A 21,276-nucleotide genomic window follows, 5' to 3' on the forward strand; every position below is an offset into this window, starting at 1 on the left:
TCATTCTTTATATAATTAAGGTATGGAAACAGTAACTCAAGATGGTTTGGGACATTGGTTTGTAATGGAGACAAGAACTTCGGTTAGAAGAAAGTGAGCAAGCACTTTAATGCTTAGTGTAGGTTCTACAAATCCAAAAAATGTTGTCCTTTTATATTTAAACAGAGGAATTTCAGAATTTTACTCTTCCAAAGCAAAGAATGGACTCCACTTATACTATGTTGAGTGACCTTGTAGAAAGAGTGGTTAAAACATTGAATCAAAGCAATTTTTGTGTTTAGTGTGTCTTATAGCCTCGTAGCAATACTTTTAAAACTTTACTTTTGCGCTTGCATCACTTAGGGCAGGTTAATAAGAAAGGCACGTACTTTATGGCATCTGTAACATAGCTGTAACCTGCTAAATTTTTGTTCTGCAATTTTGACATGCATCTTAGGCCTGTGCAAAATAATGTGACTCGTTAAAAGCCTATTAAAAAAAATGCTTTAGTGGTAATGATCAATTTCCTAGCAAGCTTTATTGTTCAAGGCAAAATTTATGGAAAGATGCGTTGCTATCCTTCGAAAAGTGAGTTGTACATTCGTATAAGTTGCGATATAACGATTTAACCATGATTTATTTAAACTGACGAGATTTAGATCTAAAATATGCTTCTCCTATGGTGATACATAAGTGCGGAGGTGACAGTATAGGTTTTCTTCCAAAATTTTCGACAGAATTCTTCATTTAAAACTTACATTTTACTTAGATTTTATTAAGAGTCTCGCGTTTTTGCCACCTTTCAAGATGGCGCCCGTGAATAAATTTGCCTCACCGCAACAACGGCATTTAGATACATGAAGTTCCGCACCAAAAAATGGCGACATTCAAAATTGAAGGAGCGAGGAATTCTGAAATTCAACCGCAAAATACTAAAAAAACTGCATCTTTTTAGAAGTGACAATAAAAAGAATATCAAACAACAAGTGATTTTTTATCTATTTTGAAAATTTTGCGCTCTTTCCTGAGGTGTTCAACGAAACTTGTCTGTAAAGAAAATATTTGAGGCACAGATCATGGTCTATAAATGTACTGACAACTAAGCTTTTGAGACAAAAACAGCCAATATTTTAATTATGTTATAGGCTTAGATGTAGTGCTGTAAAACAGGCATAAAAGCGAAGCCGGAGAAGAGATAAAATATTACATAATTTTTGCTTTAAATGGACGCTTTCCTCATCTCTCTGAGTTTTACTGAGACAGAAGGTCATAAATTTGGCGCCCAAAATACAGCTGTTATTTGTTTCTGTGAAACGTATTCCGAATGCCGCCTTCATTCTTATGTCTTAAATAGTAATCTTGAAGGAACCTTAACTGATTATGTCAAATTTCGATAGAAAGGAATGTAATGTTTTGGGTTGAATAACAATTGCAGAAATTCAGTGAATTGATCTAAGACTTTCTTAAATCTTTATTGATATATGGCAACAGGTTTTACTATTTACTTTCCCACGTACGGTAATTTTCCTTTTCAGGTAGGCTACCTGCCATTGCACGTTTAATATTCAATGAAGATGTTTGCAGGATTTAGGTTTGAACTTGTTGTGTTTAATTTATATTTCTTTTACAGCTACCTTAACAAACTTTGTAATGAAAAACTTTAGACATATGCAACAGAATCTCGGCACTATATCTTTTGAAACAATACAAATGTTAAATCGATTATTGGAAAGTACAGTTCCATTTTGATACATTTCATTGTTTTTATAGCGCATGCGTGAAGATTCACCCCAGCAAGTATTTTATTGGTTAACAGATTGGCGTTGCCTATGCACGTGATCTCTACCAGGCAAAAAAAAAGGGTGAGTCTGTTTGTTATCTTTCAATCGTTTTGGTCGCAGAGAGAAGATTATACGGAGCTTGTGTTTGGTTAAGAAATATAAACGTCAGTGATCTTTATATAAAAACGATAAGACATAGTTAAGTCAAAGGTGGGTGAGATTATTTCTTATTCTATATATAATGAAAGTGTCGTGATGAGCATTTAGCATTTACCAGATTAAAGGATTTATTGCCGCAAAGAAACAAAATGAAAGCAAAATGCAATAAACGATAAAACAGGCAAAAGATCTTTCAGTGAAAAATTCTGACAGGAACTTGTCTTGTTTTGAACACAGCCTAAATATTTCATTTGATTTTGTAAGCGCCAACTCTCGCTTCTTGTCGCGACGCACTTTTATTGAGAATACTTTATCATGCCATTGTTTTATTCACATTTTTACTTGAGACATAACAAAATAAATATTATAGAAACCTTCGTCTTCTGAATTCTATTTTAAGTTGTTGCATTGCAATCAGAAACCTTCATTCCCATCGTTCATTCAAAATAAATTTTAAGTTTTTAAAATACGAAAAAAATGTTTTGAAACTGGAACAGCTGCTACAAAGAAAAATTTCGTAATCCTTTTCGTAGTTTATGATCACAGACAAAAATATGGAGAACAAAAAAATTGTAGTTGATATGAACGAACACCGATAAATTCGTTAAATGTATTTATTTTTATTGGAAGAAAATGCATACGAAAGAAAATAATTTTTTTCAAGTACTGTTGAACTCATGATATTAGTTCTCCTTTATGTTGGGAAGACAGCAGGTAACGTCGGTCCAATACGAGACTGCCACCTGTATATGTACATTACAAATAAGGCACTTGTATCAAGTGTTTTCTCGAAAAGATTAACTTGATAACACCGCCTTGCAACGCAAAAACCTTGTTCACCAGCTACAAAAGAAGGTTTGTTGACGCTACGTTAAATAAACTAGTAGAAAAGTATTTGAAATCGGAACAGCTGCTAGGAGAAAAACTTCCGCGATAAATTTGTTCTTCCATTCTCACACACAAAAGAAATTTACTTGAAAATGTGTGCACACGAAGTTGTCATGGATATAAATCCATAATTTCATCAGATGTACTAACTTTTATTGGAAGAAAATGCCGACAACAGAAAAATATTCTTCAAGTTAGCAACTATTACTGAACTCATTAAGTCTGCGTTATTTTATGTTTTTAAAACGTCGGTTGAATGCAAAACTTTCGGCTTCCGAATTAACCCGCACTAAAAGATTTAAAAATTTGCAAGTTTTTTATGAACTTTAGCCATTGCAAGACTACATAGTTCTTAAAATCAACATAGCTTTAATGAACTTTAATGAACTTTAATGACTAACAATAGGTACTCCCTATAGGGCTTTTCAGTAGCTATTTACAAAATTGAATACATATACATATTTGACTTATAAATGTTTGTAAAAAAGACTATTATTAAAACGATTTTAAAGATAAAAGTAACATTACAAGATGGAACTACAAAAGATCTTTTAAAGCTTTCTTAAATGAATCAAGAGACTTGGAATTTTTCACATCTTTGTCTAAATTGTTCCACAATTTGACTGCCCTATATGAAAATGTGCGTTGGCCCGTTGATGTTCTGAACCTCGGAATTTGAAATAGGTCTCTATTACGGGTGGCCCGATCGTGAGGACTCTTATGGAACTTTTTGCAGAGATATTCGGGGGCAAGGTTATTTACGCACTTGTATGTCAAGACTAAGTCTCGATAGTCTAGACACTGTTGAACAGGCTTCCAGTTTAATTGGCGCAAGAGTGGCGAAACATGGTCATATTTTCTGGTGCCCGTAACGATTTTACAGGCAAAGTTCTGCAGCAGTTGAAGTTTTGTTATATTTTTGTTGGTGGTATTCGACCACACGGACTAGCAATAAAACATTTTGCTAAAAACTAAGGCAGACATGATTTTTAGAAGTGTTGTTTGGTCAAAACTTTGTCTTACACGGTTTATTTGCATTAACTTGGACAGACATGAAGACGCTACCTTAGAGATGTGATCATCATACGATAGATGAGAATCCAACGTCAAACCTAAATCTTTAGCTGAGCTCTCAGGAGTCAGGATTCTACCCAGGAAGGACAGGGATGGCTGCGCCGGCAATCTGTTTATAAGTTGTCGCGTGCCAAGCAAAAGAAATTTCGTTTTTTCTGGATTGATAAGGAGGTGGTTTTCGCAGCACCAAATTGCGACTCTCTGGAGATCTTCCTCTAATTCCAGCATTGCTGTTTCGGACTCTGGAATGTGGAAAGATCTGAGAATTTTCGAGTCGTCTACATAGGATTCGATTTCGCAAGTTAAAGACGTGTTTGGCAGGTCGTTAGTATAGATGCAAAACAGTAATGGTGAAAGGATGGCTCCTTGGGGGACTCCGTGACTGATGGTTAGCGGGTCAGACAAGGTAGAACCAATGCGAAGAGTTTGGGTGCGGTGCGATAGATAGCTCTCAAACCACCTGACTGTGGCAGGTGATGCGCCAACGGATGTTAATTTCTTTAATAATCGTTGGTGGTTTATACTATCAAATGCTTTTGAGAGATCTAACAAAATCAGAGCTGTAATCTTTTTCTTGTCCATAGCTTCGAGTATGTTATCTGTGATGTAGATGTTAAGAGTTTCGGTGGAATGTAATTTCTTGTTTCCATTCTGATGGTGGGTTAAGCGGTTGTGCTCTGAAAGGTAACCAGAGACTTGATTTAAGACGATCCGTTCGCACACCTTTGATGCAACTGGGAGGAGTGATAATGGGCGGCTGTTGGATGCCACATTGTGATCACCTTCCTTTAAAGTGGTTATATCACGAATTTTAGCCCCCCTTTTTTATTAGCTAAATTGAAAGACCTTATTTCAGTGATTTTAAATCTGCAATTATAATTGAAATTGGATTGGTGAAAGTGATTTTACGGACGTTCAAAGTCACGATTTTCAGCATTTTTTTTGCGAATTTTTTGATCGGTATGCTAATGAGTTGTGACGTAGATAGTTGAACACATATATCAACATGGCGTATTCTACTAGTAATCTTAATAAGAAACGCGGAGGAAAACGCTGTGTTGCTGGCGGACCTAATCAAATTAGTTGCGCCAATGATTCAAAAACAGAAGGAATGTCGATGCATCTGTTTCCTAAAAAAGAAACAGAGCCGCAAAGACATAGAAAATGGGTAAATTTTGTGCGTAAATATAGACCGGGTTTTGAGGCTTCCTCTACCTCTTGTCGGTGTTCTGCGCATTTTGAAGATTCTTGTTTTGACCTTAATTTGAGCGTGCAAGTCAAGCTCAAGAGAAGGTTGAAGAAAGATGCTATCCCAACCATTGACGTGGCTGGGATTCCTGAACCATTACAGGACGAAATAACCGATCGAAAGCGCAGACAAGTAAGTTAACGCTTGTTTATGTTAATTTTTCTTTTGTCATATGTAAATTCGATATATGTTTTGTAGATTATTCGACATACTCTCAATAAGCCATCGCTGAAGGAAACATGTTCTCTCGATGAGGAAGTACCATCTACTAGTGATGGAGCTGAGCATGTTGAAGCATGCACTGGGGGAAGCAAACGACTCACCATTTGAAGAAGAACTACATGCAGTTGGTGAAGATATTGATGAATCCCAGTCTCCATATAAATCGTGCCATCGTCTTAAGAAAAAACTTACATCTTTACAAAAGACTTTAAGCTGGTATAAAAAGACAAAAGCATCTTTGAAGAAAAAGGCCCAGAAGTTGCAAAATGAATATCGACGCGAAATCAGGGAAAATCGTAATACATCCGTGGTTACCAGCATTGATATAGACGATGAAATGCAGGGGAGTGCTGAAGAACTTTTCGAAGAAGAATCATACATGGACTACTCCTCTTTCGAAGAGTCTAGTCAGAGTGAAGATTTAGATGAAGATACCACAAGTAATACAGTCAGGTATTTTATCATATAAAGAATTAGAGCTCTGTTGTATTTCATAATAATGAATTTTCTTAATCGTGTTACAGAATTGATGAAGGAGCAAGCTCGCATGAACAACCTATGTTCATGGTATTTTACATCTCATTGGTTGAGTTGTTTGAAAAATTTTGCTTTAACTGCAAGGCTGAAAATCCAAAAGTACACATTAAAAACATTGGTTCGATGGCCATTGTAGAGCAAAATTGTGGTAAATGTGTTGAAAAGAACTTTATGTGGAGAAGCCAACCTATGGTTTTAGGAAGATATCCAGCTGGAAACATTATGACTAGTTTTGGTATATTGATGTCTGGTGTCAGTATAAGTCAGGCCATGCTGATGTTCAAGCACATGAATCTCTCAGCAAATAGTGTGTCCACTTATCATGTGCATCAACGCACCTTCTTGTTTCCAGCTATTCTGAAGCATTGGGAAAGCTATCAGTTAAAGTTAATTGAAGATGTGAAAAAAAGTGATGCAGATTTCCAGACATGGTCAGGAGATGGACGCTTTGATTCTATGGGGCACAGTGCGAAATATGGAGTTTACACAATTTGGAGCAACACAACATCAAAGCTGGTTCATTTTGAATTGCTTCAGGTATTATCGAATGATGAAAATCATTGTTTATAGTGTTTTTACTTTCAATGATGGAAGCATTTTATTTTCAAACAGGCCAATGAAGTTGGTAGCAGTAATGCCATGGAACTGGAGGGAGCAAAAAGATCTTTTCAGTTTCTTGAGAAATCTGGGCTTACCATGGATGTTTTCATCAGTGACAGGCACAAAGGGATTGCAAAGTGGATCCGAAACGAAAAAAAAGAAACAAAGCACTTTAATGATATCTGGCATGTAAATAAAAGTATTGCTAAACAACTTAAGATGGCAGGCAAAGAGAAAGGGTGTGAAATAATCAATGAATGGTTGGGTGGTATTCGCCGACATTTGTATTGGAGTGCTCAAACTACTATACTTGGCTTTGAAGAGCTTATCATTGCTAAATGGAAATCTACTGCAAGACATGGCTAACAAGCATGATAACCACCCTGATGCATTATTCCCATCGTGTGCTCATGGTCAGATCCCAGAGCGGAAATGGATACCAATAGGTAACTTAAAATACTCAGCTAATGTGGAAATAGAATAGTACAAGGTTGTATGTCATACTATAGTCACAACTCTATACATGAAACACAATTTCACAACCTTTTAGGAACTATTGCATATGATAAGATATGCTCTATCCTACTCAAGCCAAGCATTTTGAAAGACATCGGCAAACTTTCACCAGATGGCCAGACTAGTTGTCTTGAAGCCTTTCATTCCACCATGAACCATTGGCATCCAAAAATGACTCATTTTTCATGGCTTGGAACATTTTGCAGGTCAGCATTTTAATGCCTTGAAATATATTTTCTCATCTGCTGCGGTATTTTTTTTTATTTTCTTAATTTTTTCTTGATAGACATGTTATTGCCATACTTCATTTCAATGAAAATGTTCATCGTGAGTCGAAAAAATCAAAGGATGGACAAGTGGTGTATAACATAAATTTCCCTAAGTATAAGTTGGGTGAGGAAGTATTGCGGGAAGTGTCTGTGAAGCCATCTTATGGTATGCTAATTTTTAGAATGTTTTGTAGAATATGAGAATTGAAGCATCAGTAAGAAATTATTTTTCATATCAATTTGTAGAATATGTTGAACAAGTAAAGAATGTTCTTTTCATGTCTAATAAACAAGAACTTTCAACTATAATGGAAAGATATAGAGGAAAAGCACCCGAACCTTTGTGCAGCCAGTTTCCCACCAAACGATCCAAGGCTGAGGCAATAAAAAAATATGTTGCAAGGAACAAGCATGTCAGTCATGCACTTTATCCGTGCTGTAAGTATGGGATAATGGTATTGTTTACAATTATTTTAGGATGTAATGATCTGCATTTTTCCTTAGTGGAACAGCAAAGACAGCAGTTACAAGACCTAACAGATGATGCGGATCAAATATTAAATAGCGCTGGGAATAAAAGTACTCAAATGTACTAAATGCAAAGCTCCAATGAAAGGACATCCTCGAGGTCAATGCTCCACTGAAAAAGAATAAATTGAAATTGGTAGATGATAGGGCAGTGGTCAGACATTGCTTGGAGCCTGTCTGGAATGGAGAAGTAAGGCACCTCCTTCCCACCACCAGCCTGAGGGTTCACCTTAGGCAAGTGATAGTACCCTCTAGCCTCCCTATCTGGGCACTGATATACACACCTTTCCTGATGATTACAGTATTAATATAACATTGAATGGTATGTATACTTGTCAGATTGAAGATGACTATCTCACTCGATTGTGCAACTAATTAATTTTTATGAATAATTTTTTTTATTGTAGTTTAATGCTCAACATGCCCTTTGCGGGTGCAGTGCACTCAAGTGCGAAGACCTTATAAGATAAGTTCATGTGGCTTGCTATTTTCCATTTTTACATTTATGCTATGATTTAATTCCATATAATTTTTCTTTTTTTTTTCCCAGACTGACATTGAAGAAAAGATTTTCTTTACCATATAGTGCATCCATGTATCTCCTATTTGGTTTTCATCTAGGCATATTTCCTGACCATTCTAAACTCAGCAAAGAAGGCCAACAGTCTCTACAGTGCACAAGTTAAAAGACCTTTCCATCATCGCCCCTCTGATGGTATGTAACCTGTTGTGTTACCACTTGGATATGCTTTCCGAATAAAGTGGTAAACACAAGCAGGTAAAGGCCGAGTATTCTCCCATCCCATAGACCCACAAAACCATCGCATCAACCATCTGTATGCCACAGCTCTCAAGTACCTGAAGTAAATAAAAAGGTTGGACTAATTATTGTTGATGAAACAATGTTGATGATAACATTCTTTCTCATACAATTTACAATCTTACATATTTAATGATTGTGATGCTTGGCGGCGATAAGCACGTCCATTCCTATCTCTCAATAGTGGCCCGACGTTTTCAAGGACAGCCTCATGAACTAAAGGCCCAAATTTGGCATGCTGTGTTATGCATGATATTTTCTCAATGCTGCCATCGAATGTCATTTTCTGCAAAGCTGGTCCTATTTCCTTACAGCATCTGTACTCTAATGCGCCTTCTAACAAATCGGTATGACAGCATTGACAATTACACCTGAAACGTGGGAGCATTGTGGTTTATAAAGTAACTTTATGTATATTACAAACAGGAGAAAACAACAACTTACCATTCACCGAGTGGAATTACGCCATCACTTCGTTGTTCTAAGGTCGCAGGAGAATTCCATCGGGATCATCTGGAGTATGCACTTCATCACCATCTCCTGCGAGCGGTTCATCGTCATATGCGAAGTCGTTTAAATGCTCGACATAACCCACGGATTCCGAGCTCGAATCAGATACGCATTCAGACATCGAATTCGAATTATCTGAGCACTGATTTGAGGCCATACTTTCCGGACAACTTGTTTTTTAATATTTTATTGAAAATACTGCCATTATTTGTTTTTAACACAAGAAAAACGACAACAAAATCACCTCCTATAATATAATATTATATTGACGGAAACAGACGTGTTCAACTATCTACGTCACAAGTATCAATATGGCGTCGTAAAAAATTCGCAAAAAGTACCCGACTTTGGAGGCAAATTTAAGGAACTTATATTTATCTGTTTAAGTCCAGCGACATGTCATAGTTCTTCAAATAATCCAAATTTTCAATTAAGCTCATAAAAAAGGGGGGCTAAAATTCGTGATATAACCACTTTAAGAGAGGGATAACTTCGGCTGCCTTCCAAGCTTCGGGGAATGTGGAGGTCGCAAAGGAACAATTTATTATTTCTGTGAGTGGACCTAGAATCACGGATAAGCTGTCCTTAAATATTCGAGCTTCAACCTTGTCTGGGCCGGGGGACTCGTTTGTATGCATTGCTGAAATAATGCGACGCACTTCTTCAACTGACACCGACCGGAAATTAAATAGGTCACATTGAGGTGATGGAGCAGGCTCAAAAAGGGGCTCTTGGTGGATGATATTGATTTCTTCAGCCAGTTGAGCTACGGCGTCGGAGGCATTTCTACCCACCTTAAAGAAAAATGCGTTGAATTCATCAGCTACAGTTTTGGGGTCTTTAGCGTAGACATGTCTTTCTTTTCCTTTAGATGGTATTGTACGATTTATAATTTTCCAGAGGGAACGTGGGTTATTCTTATTTTCTTGTACCTCTTGGAAGGTGTAACTTCTCTCTGCTTCAGTAAGAACCCGTTTGACGGTGTTTCGTGAGGCTTTATATTTTTCCCAATCCAGCGCGTCACGCGTCTGGAGAAATCGACGATGGAGGCTGTTTCTGTTATCCATGAGTTGTTTAATATATCTGGTAACGAAAGGACAAGGGCGATTGCGTACCCTAATTGTTTTTACGGGTGCATGGGAGTCTAGGGTTGATTGCAATACGTCGTTGAAGATATTGAGTTGAGCATTCACATCTGTAGTGTCAAATATGGACAATAAGCGGGTGGAGTTTGCTGCCAGATCACCAGAAAACATAGTCGGGCTATATTTTTTATAAGTACGTACTGATATATAGTATGGAGGAGGAATTGGGGCTTTCACTTTGAGTTCGACGAACACAGCCATGTGGTCACTGATTGAAAGATTTATGATGCCGCTTTTACGCACGAGAGAGGTCGAGGAGACAAGAATAACGTCTGGTGCTGTTTCTGTAGTGGCGGTGATCCTTGTAGGCGATTTAATGAGTTGTTGAAGGTTCATTTCTGATGCGAAGTTATTTAGTGCTTTAAATTCAGGGCGGCTCTTTTTTAGCTAACGTAAATAAGAACATAAATCTCCAAAGTTGTAAAGAAAGTTCTGCAAAAAGACTAAATTTTGTAAAAGATAATCTTGACTGAAGAAATGTTTCATGAATTCGTTGCTATGTGGCATTTCTACCATTTTTAACATCATTGGAAATTTGGCGATCAGAAAAAAAACAAATGTGTATTGATAGGTTAGATTTTACTAATTGGAAATTTATCACCAATAACATTGTAAAGGAGGTACTTTTAATTTAAAATTAACAGCTATAATTCATTTTACTAAAACATAGACACAATAAAAAAATAGTGTTCATCGACACTTCGTTCTATCTATATAGGTTAAAAGCTGACAATTAAGTAATTCAACGATATTCTTTTCGAAGGTGTAGGTTACCTTATCAGTGACGTATTCAAAATAACTTTTTTGAAACCTTTCAATGCAGATAACAAAAAAAATGATGATTGGATCGTTGAGATCTCATCGCTCGCTACTGAAACAAAGAACTCTGAATGCCGCCTTTATTAATACATTGTTATTACTAATCATAAAGGGACCTCAACCGATCACGTCGAGTTTCGATTGAAAGATTTACATATACACCAGACACAGTTGAATAACAAATACAGAAATTCAGTGCATTGATCTTTGCATTGAAATAGAAATTTGCATAGAAATTCAGTGCATTGAATAACAAATACGACTTTCTTAGATCTACATTGATATATGGCAGCAGATTTATTTATTCAATTTTCCATATAAACAGTAATTTTCGTTTTAAGGTAGGCTACCTGCCACTGCACGTTTAATATTTAATTAAGATATATGGTGTCCATACACCCGAAACCATGACAACACATCTTATGCCATCCAATAATATCAACTCAACAACTAACCAACCAATCAGACGCTCCAAACGCCTACAAAATCTTTGTAAATGATATATTCGCACATTCTAACGAAGGCTCGAAGCACCGAGTTGAAAGCTTAATAAAAATTTAAAACAAATCCAGAGAATCCTTATCATTATCATAGCATGCCTGGGTTACCAATTTTCAAATATATTATGTTGTATGTGCTATAGCGTCATAGTGTTTAAATAACCTGAAGCAGACCTTGAAACTAAGCAAGAGGTTATGATCAGTGGCGTATATAGAACGTTAAACCTTGGAAGGTCTAAATTCATAAAATAAGGGTGCCGACTGATTTATTTTGAAAGTGTATTTGCGGGGGAGGTACACTTCTAGGGAATTTGCCAGTTGATAAGGGCATTAAACGTCATCACTTATTATTTTTAACTGTTGGAAAAACCTTTACCATGATAATGACTCATAGAAAACAGTATTTGCTCTTTGTACTTAAAATTTTGAAAAAAGACATAATCTGCGTTCTTTGAATTTAAAATTAAGCAGCTTTAATTTATTATGCTCGCTGCTGCTCGCTGTGACTACCCCTATATCCGCTACTGAAACAAAGAAAGAAAGTAAGGTGGTAAACCTTAAGAATTTTCAGCTTTAAACATTAGCTTTTTAAGCTGCATATATCATAAAATAAATTGAATATTTACTAACTATATAAACAATGAATATACTCAAAGCTTCATTGACTTTGACCACAATACGTTTCTATGCAACAGTTTTGATAATTAGAACGGCTGCTGAGAGAAAAACGTTCATGTTGACTTCATTGCTTTACGTTGCCGATAAGAAATTTACAAAGAAGGCTCTAGCACAAAACCTTAACGCCATCAAACCATCCACTTTAATCTACAGATGAAAAGAGCGTGTGACAAAAATAGATTTCTTGAGGGGAAGTGGCATGAACGAACATTCATCGACAGTGTCAGAGTATAGAGAACATACAGTACGGCCAGTCCATTTAATTTTTACGTGCCACGTATACCTTATTACACATGTGATTAACTTATTGGCTGCCAGTAAATTGCATTGTGAGACTAATAGGACTGACGATATGGCAAACGGCAGCATGTAAACGAATGAAATATACCAGCAGCCAGTTGCACAGCGAAGTGGCCCTACTGTATATTCCTATACTGTGACAGTATTAGCGATTAATATGGAGCGGACAATATTCATAACAATATCTTATGTAAATAATTACAAAAGAATTTGACAGTATACAATATGTAATTTTACATAATACTATGATTTAATTATAGTGAATCACGATATGTTCATATGATGAATTATTTCTATATCTACATGTATTGTTAAATTTTGAAAGTCCTGTCACAACTTTAATGATAGTGTTGTTCACTGTATCGTCATTGCTTAAGTATTTATTATACGCAGAGTTAATAAATCGCTAATTATTTGCATAGTTTAATATAACAGTACAATTGAAATTACACAAGAATATAGACCACATTAGTTTTGAAATTACCATATGCAATACTATTATTTGTGTGACGCAGTAGTTACATAACACGTTTTGCATTATTTCGTGACTCACGCGCGAGAAACCGTAAAAGCAAGTATTTTATTGGTTTTTGGACTTGGCGTTGCCCAAACGCGTGGAATTTTCCGATGATAGAGTATAACAAGTTCCTGTTTTCTTTGCTTTTTAACATTTCCGTTACATAGTGAGATGTAAAAGAAGCCTGTGCTTAGTAAAGAATTTCAAGTCCCACCAATTCCTAAGCGTACAGACCAAAAGGATAGGACGTAGGTGAGAGAAATTGTTTCTTATTTTCTTGATGTGCACTTGTGTTTTTATGAAAATTTACTTAGGTAAAACAAAAATATTTACCAAATATTGGGAAACACTATAAATACTGGCCAAATGTTGCTAACTAATAAACTAAGTTACAATAGAAAAAGGTGATTTTGTTTAAGTTGAGAGTGTGAGCCTTGCACTTAATTCCATAAATATTTCCATACATGTTGTCAGCGTTAACTCTTGTTTCACATCTTCACATTTTCATGGTGACGTTGCTTTGCCATGACTTTATTTAAATCACATTTTAAATTTACACGTGGCGTAATAAATATAGATGAAAGCTCATATTCTGAATACATCTAAAATCACAATGTTTTCAACTATTTTATGAAGGATATCAAATCATTGAACAGTAAGATTCTTTTCATAGTAATTCAAGAATAACGTAAATATTTGTTGTATGTTCACTTTTAATTGCGGAAACTAATAGTTTTTATGGATGATGAATAATTATAAAGTATATAAATACATAATTCCGAAGACAAATTTCGTATCAGAACTTCTTGCATTTTGTACACTACTTATAATGTTGACGAAAGGTTACGAAAGTTTAATAATTCTACCGCAGTTCATGTTATTTTCAATTTGTGCATTTAAGATTTATAAAATTATACGCAGTGGGAGTCTGCTCAAAATCATTCAAGAAGAGCGTAGATATTTGTAGTATGCTCCCTCTACTTGGGCAAGCGAAGCTGTAAACAAATGCCTTTTGGAAAGTTCTTCAAGTCATTTATTGTGAAAATGAGGAATTCAGTTGTTTAAAATTGGTTTTAACCATTGAGTTCTATAATAACTGAAGCGGCTATCTTTAACACGACCTTAATTAGCGGCTGACGCCAAAAACTTCAGCGATAAATGTGTTCTTTTATGCTCACGCACAAAAGAAACTTACATAAAAAGACGCCGTGAAAATGGCGTGGCATGAACCTTTTACTTCCGGTTTAATCTACGACGGCAGTCCTGTTGACGACGACGACATGAAAATATAATTTGGCGTCGTATCGACGACGGCTGAAACAAACTTAATTTTTGGACAAAAATAAGGAAATAGCCTTGATATTTGCATGTTAAAAGATTATATAGGCCTACATATATTTATTTAAGGAAAAATTGCGAATACTTTTTTTTCCAAAAGCGGAAAAAGCAAACAAATAAACAACGCGGGGTCTGCTCTAATTTCGGGGTATTCCACGGAGTCAAAACAATTTTAGTTACAAAGTCGTATGTACATGATTTTGCTTTTATTTATAATTTTATTGAAATGAATATACAGCAATATATTTTTGATATCAAAAAATTAGATTAAAATGATCGGAAAACACGATCCAGCAGGAAAAATGCCGAAATAGATGAAACTTGTTTCATACTATCATTAGATGAAGTCCTACAAAAGGTTTGCTAAATCGTAAATACTTTACGTGGTGGCGTCCTAGACTCAGGTCCCTCGCGAAAATTTGTCGACGTCGTGTTTGCTAAATCACTCTATTAAATCACTAAAGTTTGAGTACAAGTGTTACATGTCATTTTCAGTATAAAAACAAGTAACACTTCTCGAAACGTTTAGATCAGATATTGTTTACTATTTACGGAGAGCGCACATAGCTAGATTAATTAATAAATGTTTTCTCAGAATGATCAATAACTTGATTGTTTATGCTTTTATACAGCTACCTTCGAAAGTTCGTGTTGCAATTTCTAAGACAAATACATTGTACTCATTCAGATTCATTCATAATTATCAAGAACGGCGTTTATATATTATTGATGTGTTACATTACCGAAACTTACAATTTTTATGACACATATATTCAAGGGCGTGTGTGAGATCTAAATACCGGAAGCAGAGGATTGATTTGCTCGACAAAAAGGGGTGATGTAATTTTATATATTGACATAAGATTGTGTACATTAAGTATACAAAACGCTACATGAAATACCATTTTGCTCAACATGTCAACATAGAGAAAAGAAGTATCAACTTTGTAGCTAAGTAATAATTTGCCACGTATATAATTCCGAAAAAAATATAAAATATTATTCAAAGCACTAACTTGCCAAACGAGTTTGTTCCTTAGACTAAAAGTGTTTTAGCCACGCATTCCAAAAACCATCAGCATTTACGTCCGTGCATATTTTTGAACAAGTATATCACAAAACAAGTTACATATCAGACTCGCTTGATAAATTGTCAAAATCTTGTTTTATCGTTGTATCAAGTTTTAAATTACGTTGAAAGCATAAAACAGTAAAACAAACAGAAAATTTGCTTTGTCAACGGTGGCTCTAACTTCAAAAATTTTCTTTAGAGATTCGATGAATGCATAGTTCATGTTTTTCTCTATATTGATGATCATAATTATTTTAATATGCTGCTATACAGACATTAAAATAACTTAAAATCATGTCACAGGACCTATTTAGATTTTTTGTCATGACGAAAGTCAATTCATATATGTTTGCAAAAAGGGAATACCGTATTTTACTGTCAAACGATAGCCATATGCATGTGGACATAAATTTTCATACAAAGTAACATCACCAACTAAAGTATGGACACAAGCTATTAATACGACAAAACGATTGTTTTTTAGTTCATTCGTGACGCACACTGGAAATTACCCGAACCAGAATTTGATTGATTTGAGAAAAATCCTAATCCATTTCACTTCGAACATCATGTTTTGGTTGACAGTCGTAGGAAGAGGTCTATCTTTTGTAGGCTTGGTGGTGAAGAATTTTCATGGCCAGCTAAACATCATAGAGACTGATAAAGAATCGTACATAAGTAGGTGATATCATATGTATAATTCTATACTAAAACCATTGAACTGAATGTATAACAGGATGGCAACACTTTGGTCAATATGCCGAACGTACTTGCATGAAATCAAGTTTTATATAACCGAATATGGGTGTTTTGAGGTAAAGTTCTGCATTTTAACTTACAGTTCTTGTAAACTTTCTTTTTTGCAGTTCAACTTATATGGACTCACAGTAACCTTACTGAATTAAATATTAATAGTATTATGTAATACGTTGTAAAACAATTCTTAATTGAATCTTGCATTAATTCAGTGAAGACGTCATGCAAGAACTTTCTCGTGTAATAACTCTCTCGGTATTATTTTTCAGGAATGAGTTTTCGTTTGACTTTGTCTCACTTTTTGAGGTTCTTTCTAACAACATAATAAGTTCACACTTTTAAATAACTTTCAAAATGTATATATTGAGAGCTCACGTTGTCAGTCACGTGACTTACAGTAATGGCAAACACCATGAATAAATAAACCCATAGTCAGACCAAAAGACCTTCGTCGCTAAAAACTGTCGCTAAACTTTACATCGCTTCATATTTACAATGAAAGTAAAGGTTTTTGTTAGAAACTTTATATTAATAGCATGCAAAAAGTTTAAAACATACATGTATCGTCTTACAACGAAGATTTTGAAATCAAAAACGATAAAAATTTTAAATGCCGAGGCTGTTAAACATGAAGATAATCGACCGATAAGCTTTTTACCATAAGTCAAGCATCGCTTGCAGTAATATCGCGCTATTGATTGGCTGAAAAACATTTTTAGCAGTGCATTAGTTGCTGTAAAAGTACTCGGCAAAAAGCATGGTCATCATCTGTCAAATGGTAAACAAAAATACCTATCCCAGTGTACTTCCATCACTAAGAATTACGTAAAAGTAAATACAAATAGATACCCTTTATCATTAGCCATAGTGTGCTGACCTACATAACTTTATTTAGCTACTGACTCAAAGTGATACAATCTTCTTCGACATTCATTTTACTTAAACCTTCATGAAAGCCGTCATTGAATTTATGTTTCGAGTTTTAAAACGGACGTTTTCAGCATTTTTCCACATCTTTGACCTTTCAGTGAGACAAATAGTCATAAATTTGGCGCTGACAATGCAAAAAAAAATGTTGTCAAACGAGCACCATGTGAACACGCGTCCTTTGAATTTATGGGAGATTTTTGATAAATACTAAATCCATTTCTAGAAACATGTTATTGCACAACATCTAATAATTAATTAAGGTTTTGGCTTAAGCATGTTTTGTATAAAGCCGTGGAGCACTAACAAATAGGTCGAACGAAAAAGCCAAAAGCCACAAGTTATCTCTTTCAAGGAAGGTATGTCAAAAAAGTAAGTTGTTTTATTTGATGTTTTCAGCTTATGTCGAGAGAGATTCTGCTTCCAACCAAACGAAGTTAGAGTATAAGATATTCAATGATCCAATTCATGGCACCATCAAACTTCATCCTTTGTTGGTGGACATCATCAACACGCCACAATTCCAGCGTTTGAAAGATATCAAGCAGTTGGGAATCTGTGATTATGTTTACCCTGGAGCAACTCACACTAGGTATAGTTATTGATACTAAAAATGTAATGCGATCTTATTAATAATCGATATAATCGAGGATGTTCAAACCAGCATAAATATTCACCTTAAAATTTTAATTTATCACAGGTTCGAACATTCTCTTGGAACTTCTTATTTGTGTGGGAAGTTGATTGATAAACTACAAGAGCTTCATCGTGGAGAGATTGAGATCACAGATAAAGAATGCATGTGTATTAAAATAGCCGGACTTTGTCATGATCTTGGCCATGGACCGTTCTCTCATTTCTTTGAAGAAGAGTACATCAAAAAGCAAAAACCTGACTGGCAGCATGAGGATTTGTCTTGTGATCTTTTCGATTTCATGCTCAAGGAAAACTCAAAGCTTAGGCAGAGTTTTGAAGATTTTCGACTTGGAGAGGAAGACATAGAGTTCATCAAGGAACTTATCAAAGGTATTGCCAAACGCAGGGATCGTTACCAACATAGTCAATAAAGCTTTTTTATTTGAAATGTATAAAAAAAGGAACACCTAATATTACAGACACAAATATTATTTGATTTTGATACACTTTGATTCTAAATGCACATTTGGAGCTTAATGTCTGAAGCCTATCAGTGCTGTCTGTTGATTTTCTGAAGTAGCTATCAAAATGATGGTAGCACTTTCTCTACGAAAATGAAATGAAAATTTTGTCCTTATAGAGTTGACATTTTGTTCCATCAAATTTCTCACTTCTTGTCTGATATAATTTTGAAATAATCAAAAATTGACATCCGGTTGATAAGGCTTTCAGGTTTCTTTTAACTGGCTGCTTTTTTGCTGGCACATGTTTAAACAATGATGGCGGATGTTTTTTTTTAGGTAAAAATCCCAATGATGTGACAAGAATATGTAAGAAGAAAAACCAACCTAAATGCTTTCTTTATGAAATCGTGTCGAACAAAAGAAATGGTATCGACTGTGACAAGTTTGATTATTTTGCCCGTGACTGCGCTAATGTTGGAGTCAAAAGTAATTTTGACCATCGACGCTACTTTGAAAATGTTCGCATCATGTCTAACCCTGATAACCAACAACTTCAGATCTGTGTACGTGACAAAGAGGTGTTTAACTTGTACGAGTTATTCCACACCCGTTGGTCCCTTCATCATAGAGTTTATAAACACAAAACTCTAGCACCTATAGAAGACTTGCTCTTTCAAGCGTTTAAGAAAGTCGACGAAGTCATGAAAATTTCAGATGCTGTGGAAAAAGCAGTACAATATGAAGAATATGAAGATATGAGACAATACTGCGTCCTAACAGACAGCATTCTTCATGACATATTGCGAAACGAAACGCCTGTTTTCAAAAAAGCGCAAGATTTGATAAAACGCATACAAAACCGCAAAATTTACAAATTTTGCGGCCAAAGTCGGCAAGAATCAAAAGGCAAGTCAAGTTCACCAGAATTAAATGACGACGAAATTCGTACAAAAATTGCCGAAGATTTAGCTCAAAATTCCAAAGGAGAGTTAAAAAAAGAGGATATATTTGTTTCTTCCGTTAAAATCAATTTTGGAATGAAAAATAAAAATCCAATTGATGCTGTGATGTTTTTCAATAAGTCTCTCGAAGTAATAAGAATAAAGAGAGAACAAGTGAGTGGAATGTTGCCACGAGATTTCGAGGACAAATACTTCAGAGTTTACGCAAGAAACCCCGATCAAAAAGAACTGATTAGACGTTTGTTTAAGGAATGGTGCTCCGGGCAGAAAAATTTTCAAGAACCTTTTGGAGGATAAAAAACAATTTAAAATCAGTGTTTCGATGTCTAACTTTTTTGAAAATGCACTTTACGATTTCTTAATTACATAATCACTAGTAGTTGTAATGTATTACATCAAAGCCCAAGCGAAGGATAAAAGAAAAATGACGAGCAAAATGTTAGCTAAACCTTGCTAATCATATTTTACCTTGCAAATCAGGATAAATTGTATCAAATTCAACAAAATGATTAAATATGCTCTTATAAAGTTTCGACTTTTATCAACGAAATGACTGTAGCCTGGCGACGCTTTTATTTGGTAGCCAATAATAATCATATATAAATCTATTATGACGAAAATTGTCGAAAATTTTGAACAGCAGCTGATATAGACACTGCTATACTGTATTCCTCAGGTGATAAAAATCGACATAAAAACAAAACGAGCCGATGTATCGGAAACGTACAAATTCTGCTGAGAGCTTTCAACTTCAACAAACCCCAATTTAATCCATTCAAAATATGTCTTACATCTCATTGTACATAATTGTTTATCGAAGATATGATTACAGACGACACTAAATGCTGATGTCATAAACATCCCTAGGCATGACTAGTGTCACCAAATGTTTATGCAATTACTCTGTTGATTTTGTGTGTACTATTTTAGTGTTGTTTTCGTCGTGTCGTTTTTATCACCAACCTTTTCTGCGATGTACAGAAAAACTTTATTCGTAAAGAATTTTGTTTGAATTGTGTAAAATAATTCCCGTAAATTATTTTGTAATTTGTCATTTTAATTTCACTAAATCGTATGTGCTTGACACATTATCAATCAAATTCATGCTTGAAAAATAGCTTGAAAAATAGCTATATGATAAATGTTCAATTTTCATCAACAAAATGCACAGCCCTTCTACTCCTTTTATAGTATCTTTAATCAGTATTTTAAAATGAAAACATATTTTTCAATTTTATCACAAATTGCAAAAATGAACAAATTTCTAAATCAAAATTACATAAACTATCAAATTGAGCACAAGATCTTGGTTGCTAAAGAATTATGCTATATACTGAAAAGCTACATGTAAGATTTGGATTTGAGCTTATTGTGTTTAATTTATTTTTCTTTTAAAGTTACTTTAACAAACTTCATAATCAAAAATTTTATGCATATGCAACAGAATCACGGCACTATTGGTTTTGAAACAATCCAAAATGATCAAGAGATTATAGGAAAGCACAATTCCATTTTCGTACATTTCATTACTTTTTTGGCGTATGCATGAAAAAACATGGCTGCTGTCTCGCGTTCTACTAAGGTTTCTGACGATATATTTTATTGTTTAGCTGAAAGACAATACAAAAGAAGAGTAAAGTTGCCACTAAATTCGACTTAAAGATATTTAAATATAAAATAAAAAAAGTTCCTTTAAAATAACTTTATATGTATCGAGTAACATTCGTTCGCTTTTAATAGAGATGTCAACAACATATGCACAAAACAATAAATTAATGAAAATTATACTAGCAACCTTTTTCTTCATGAATATTAAGATGATTCTGCTAATAAACCATTTGATTGCTTGTAATCTAATTGGTAATTACGAGAATACTACTCTTATTCTATAGCAAATGCTGTAATTTAATTGGCTATTATACTTCCTATTGAATTCTCATTAGATAGCAAGTAGCAGAAAATTATGGTTTCTGTCTAGCGTTTTACTTAGTGTCATACAATGAATTTGATTGTTTACTTGAAAAGACAAT

At 34.8% G+C, this 21,276-nt stretch overlaps 4 protein-coding genes across 5 annotated transcripts; 3 read left to right on the top strand and 1 right to left on the bottom strand.

Moving 5' to 3' along the window:
• Positions 1–1,865: 1,865 nt before the first annotated feature.
• LOC124437349 (deoxynucleoside triphosphate triphosphohydrolase SAMHD1-like) lies at positions 1,866–20,346 on the top strand. 2 transcript variants are annotated; one of them, XM_046987326.1, is made up of 5 exons: positions 1,866–1,970; positions 15,986–16,179; positions 17,584–17,776; positions 17,885–18,210; positions 18,621–20,346. In XM_046987326.1, the coding sequence occupies exons 2-5, from the start codon at positions 16,071–16,073 to the stop codon at positions 19,541–19,543; spliced, it is 1,551 nt and encodes a 516-aa protein (XP_046843282.1). In that variant the 5' UTR covers positions 1,866–1,970; positions 15,986–16,070; the 3' UTR covers positions 19,544–20,346. The 2 variants fall into 2 exon arrangements, with proteins under 2 accessions (XP_046843282.1, XP_046843281.1); XM_046987325.1 differs by lacking the exon at positions 1,866–1,970 and adding an exon at positions 13,232–13,343.
• Positions 5,575–8,617, top strand: LOC124437354. Its single transcript, XM_046987332.1, has 3 exons — positions 5,575–5,805; positions 5,877–6,062; positions 8,564–8,617. Exons 1-3 carry the CDS (start codon positions 5,690–5,692, stop codon positions 8,568–8,570), a joined length of 309 nt encoding a protein of 102 aa, XP_046843288.1. The 5' UTR covers positions 5,575–5,689; the 3' UTR covers positions 8,571–8,617.
• On the top strand, positions 6,073–7,859 carry LOC124437352. Its single transcript, XM_046987330.1, is given in 7 exon segments — positions 6,073–6,426; positions 6,502–6,848; positions 6,850–6,935; positions 7,040–7,211; positions 7,292–7,440; positions 7,521–7,712; positions 7,787–7,859. Coding segments are annotated over 7 exon segments (1,326 nt in total). The 5' UTR covers positions 6,073–6,078; the 3' UTR covers positions 7,819–7,859.
• LOC124436037 lies at positions 9,608–10,652 on the bottom strand. The gene is made up of 2 exons (XM_046985963.1): positions 9,705–10,652; positions 9,608–9,640 (listed from the first exon to the last, which is right to left on the bottom strand). The coding sequence occupies exons 1-2, from the start codon at positions 10,611–10,613 to the stop codon at positions 9,608–9,610; spliced, it is 942 nt and encodes a 313-aa protein (XP_046841919.1). The 5' UTR covers positions 10,614–10,652.
• Positions 20,347–21,276: the final 930 nt, after the last annotated feature.

Source organism: Xenia sp. Carnegie-2017, unplaced genomic scaffold (assembly GCF_021976095.1).
Source record: "Xenia sp. Carnegie-2017 unplaced genomic scaffold, XeniaSp_v1 HiC_scaffold_16, whole genome shotgun sequence".
NCBI lineage: Eukaryota > Metazoa > Cnidaria > Anthozoa > Malacalcyonacea > Xeniidae > Xenia > Xenia sp. Carnegie-2017.

Coding starts and splice junctions, on each gene's coding strand:
- LOC124437354 (XM_046987332.1), top strand. CDS start 5,690: ATGCAGGGGAGTGCTGAAGAACTTTTCGAAGAAGAATCATACATGGAC. Junction 5,806..5,876: donor ACCACAAGTAATACAGTCAG/GTATTTTATCAT, acceptor ATCGTGTTACAG/AATTGATGAAGGAGCAAGCT.
- LOC124436037 (XM_046985963.1), bottom strand. CDS start 10,613: ATGAACCTTCAACAACTCATTAAATCGCCTACAAGGATCACCGCCACT. Junction 9,641..9,704: donor TATTTAAGGACAGCTTATCC/GTGATTCTAGGT, acceptor CATTCCCCGAAG/CTTGGAAGGCAGCCGAAGTT.
- LOC124437349 (XM_046987326.1), top strand. CDS start 16,071: ATGTTTTGGTTGACAGTCGTAGGAAGAGGTCTATCTTTTGTAGGCTTG. Junction 17,777..17,884: donor CCTGGAGCAACTCACACTAG/GTATAGTTATTG, acceptor AATTTATCACAG/GTTCGAACATTCTCTTGGAA. Junction 18,211..18,620: donor CATCAAGGAACTTATCAAAG/GTATTGCCAAAC, acceptor GTTTTTTTTTAG/GTAAAAATCCCAATGATGTG.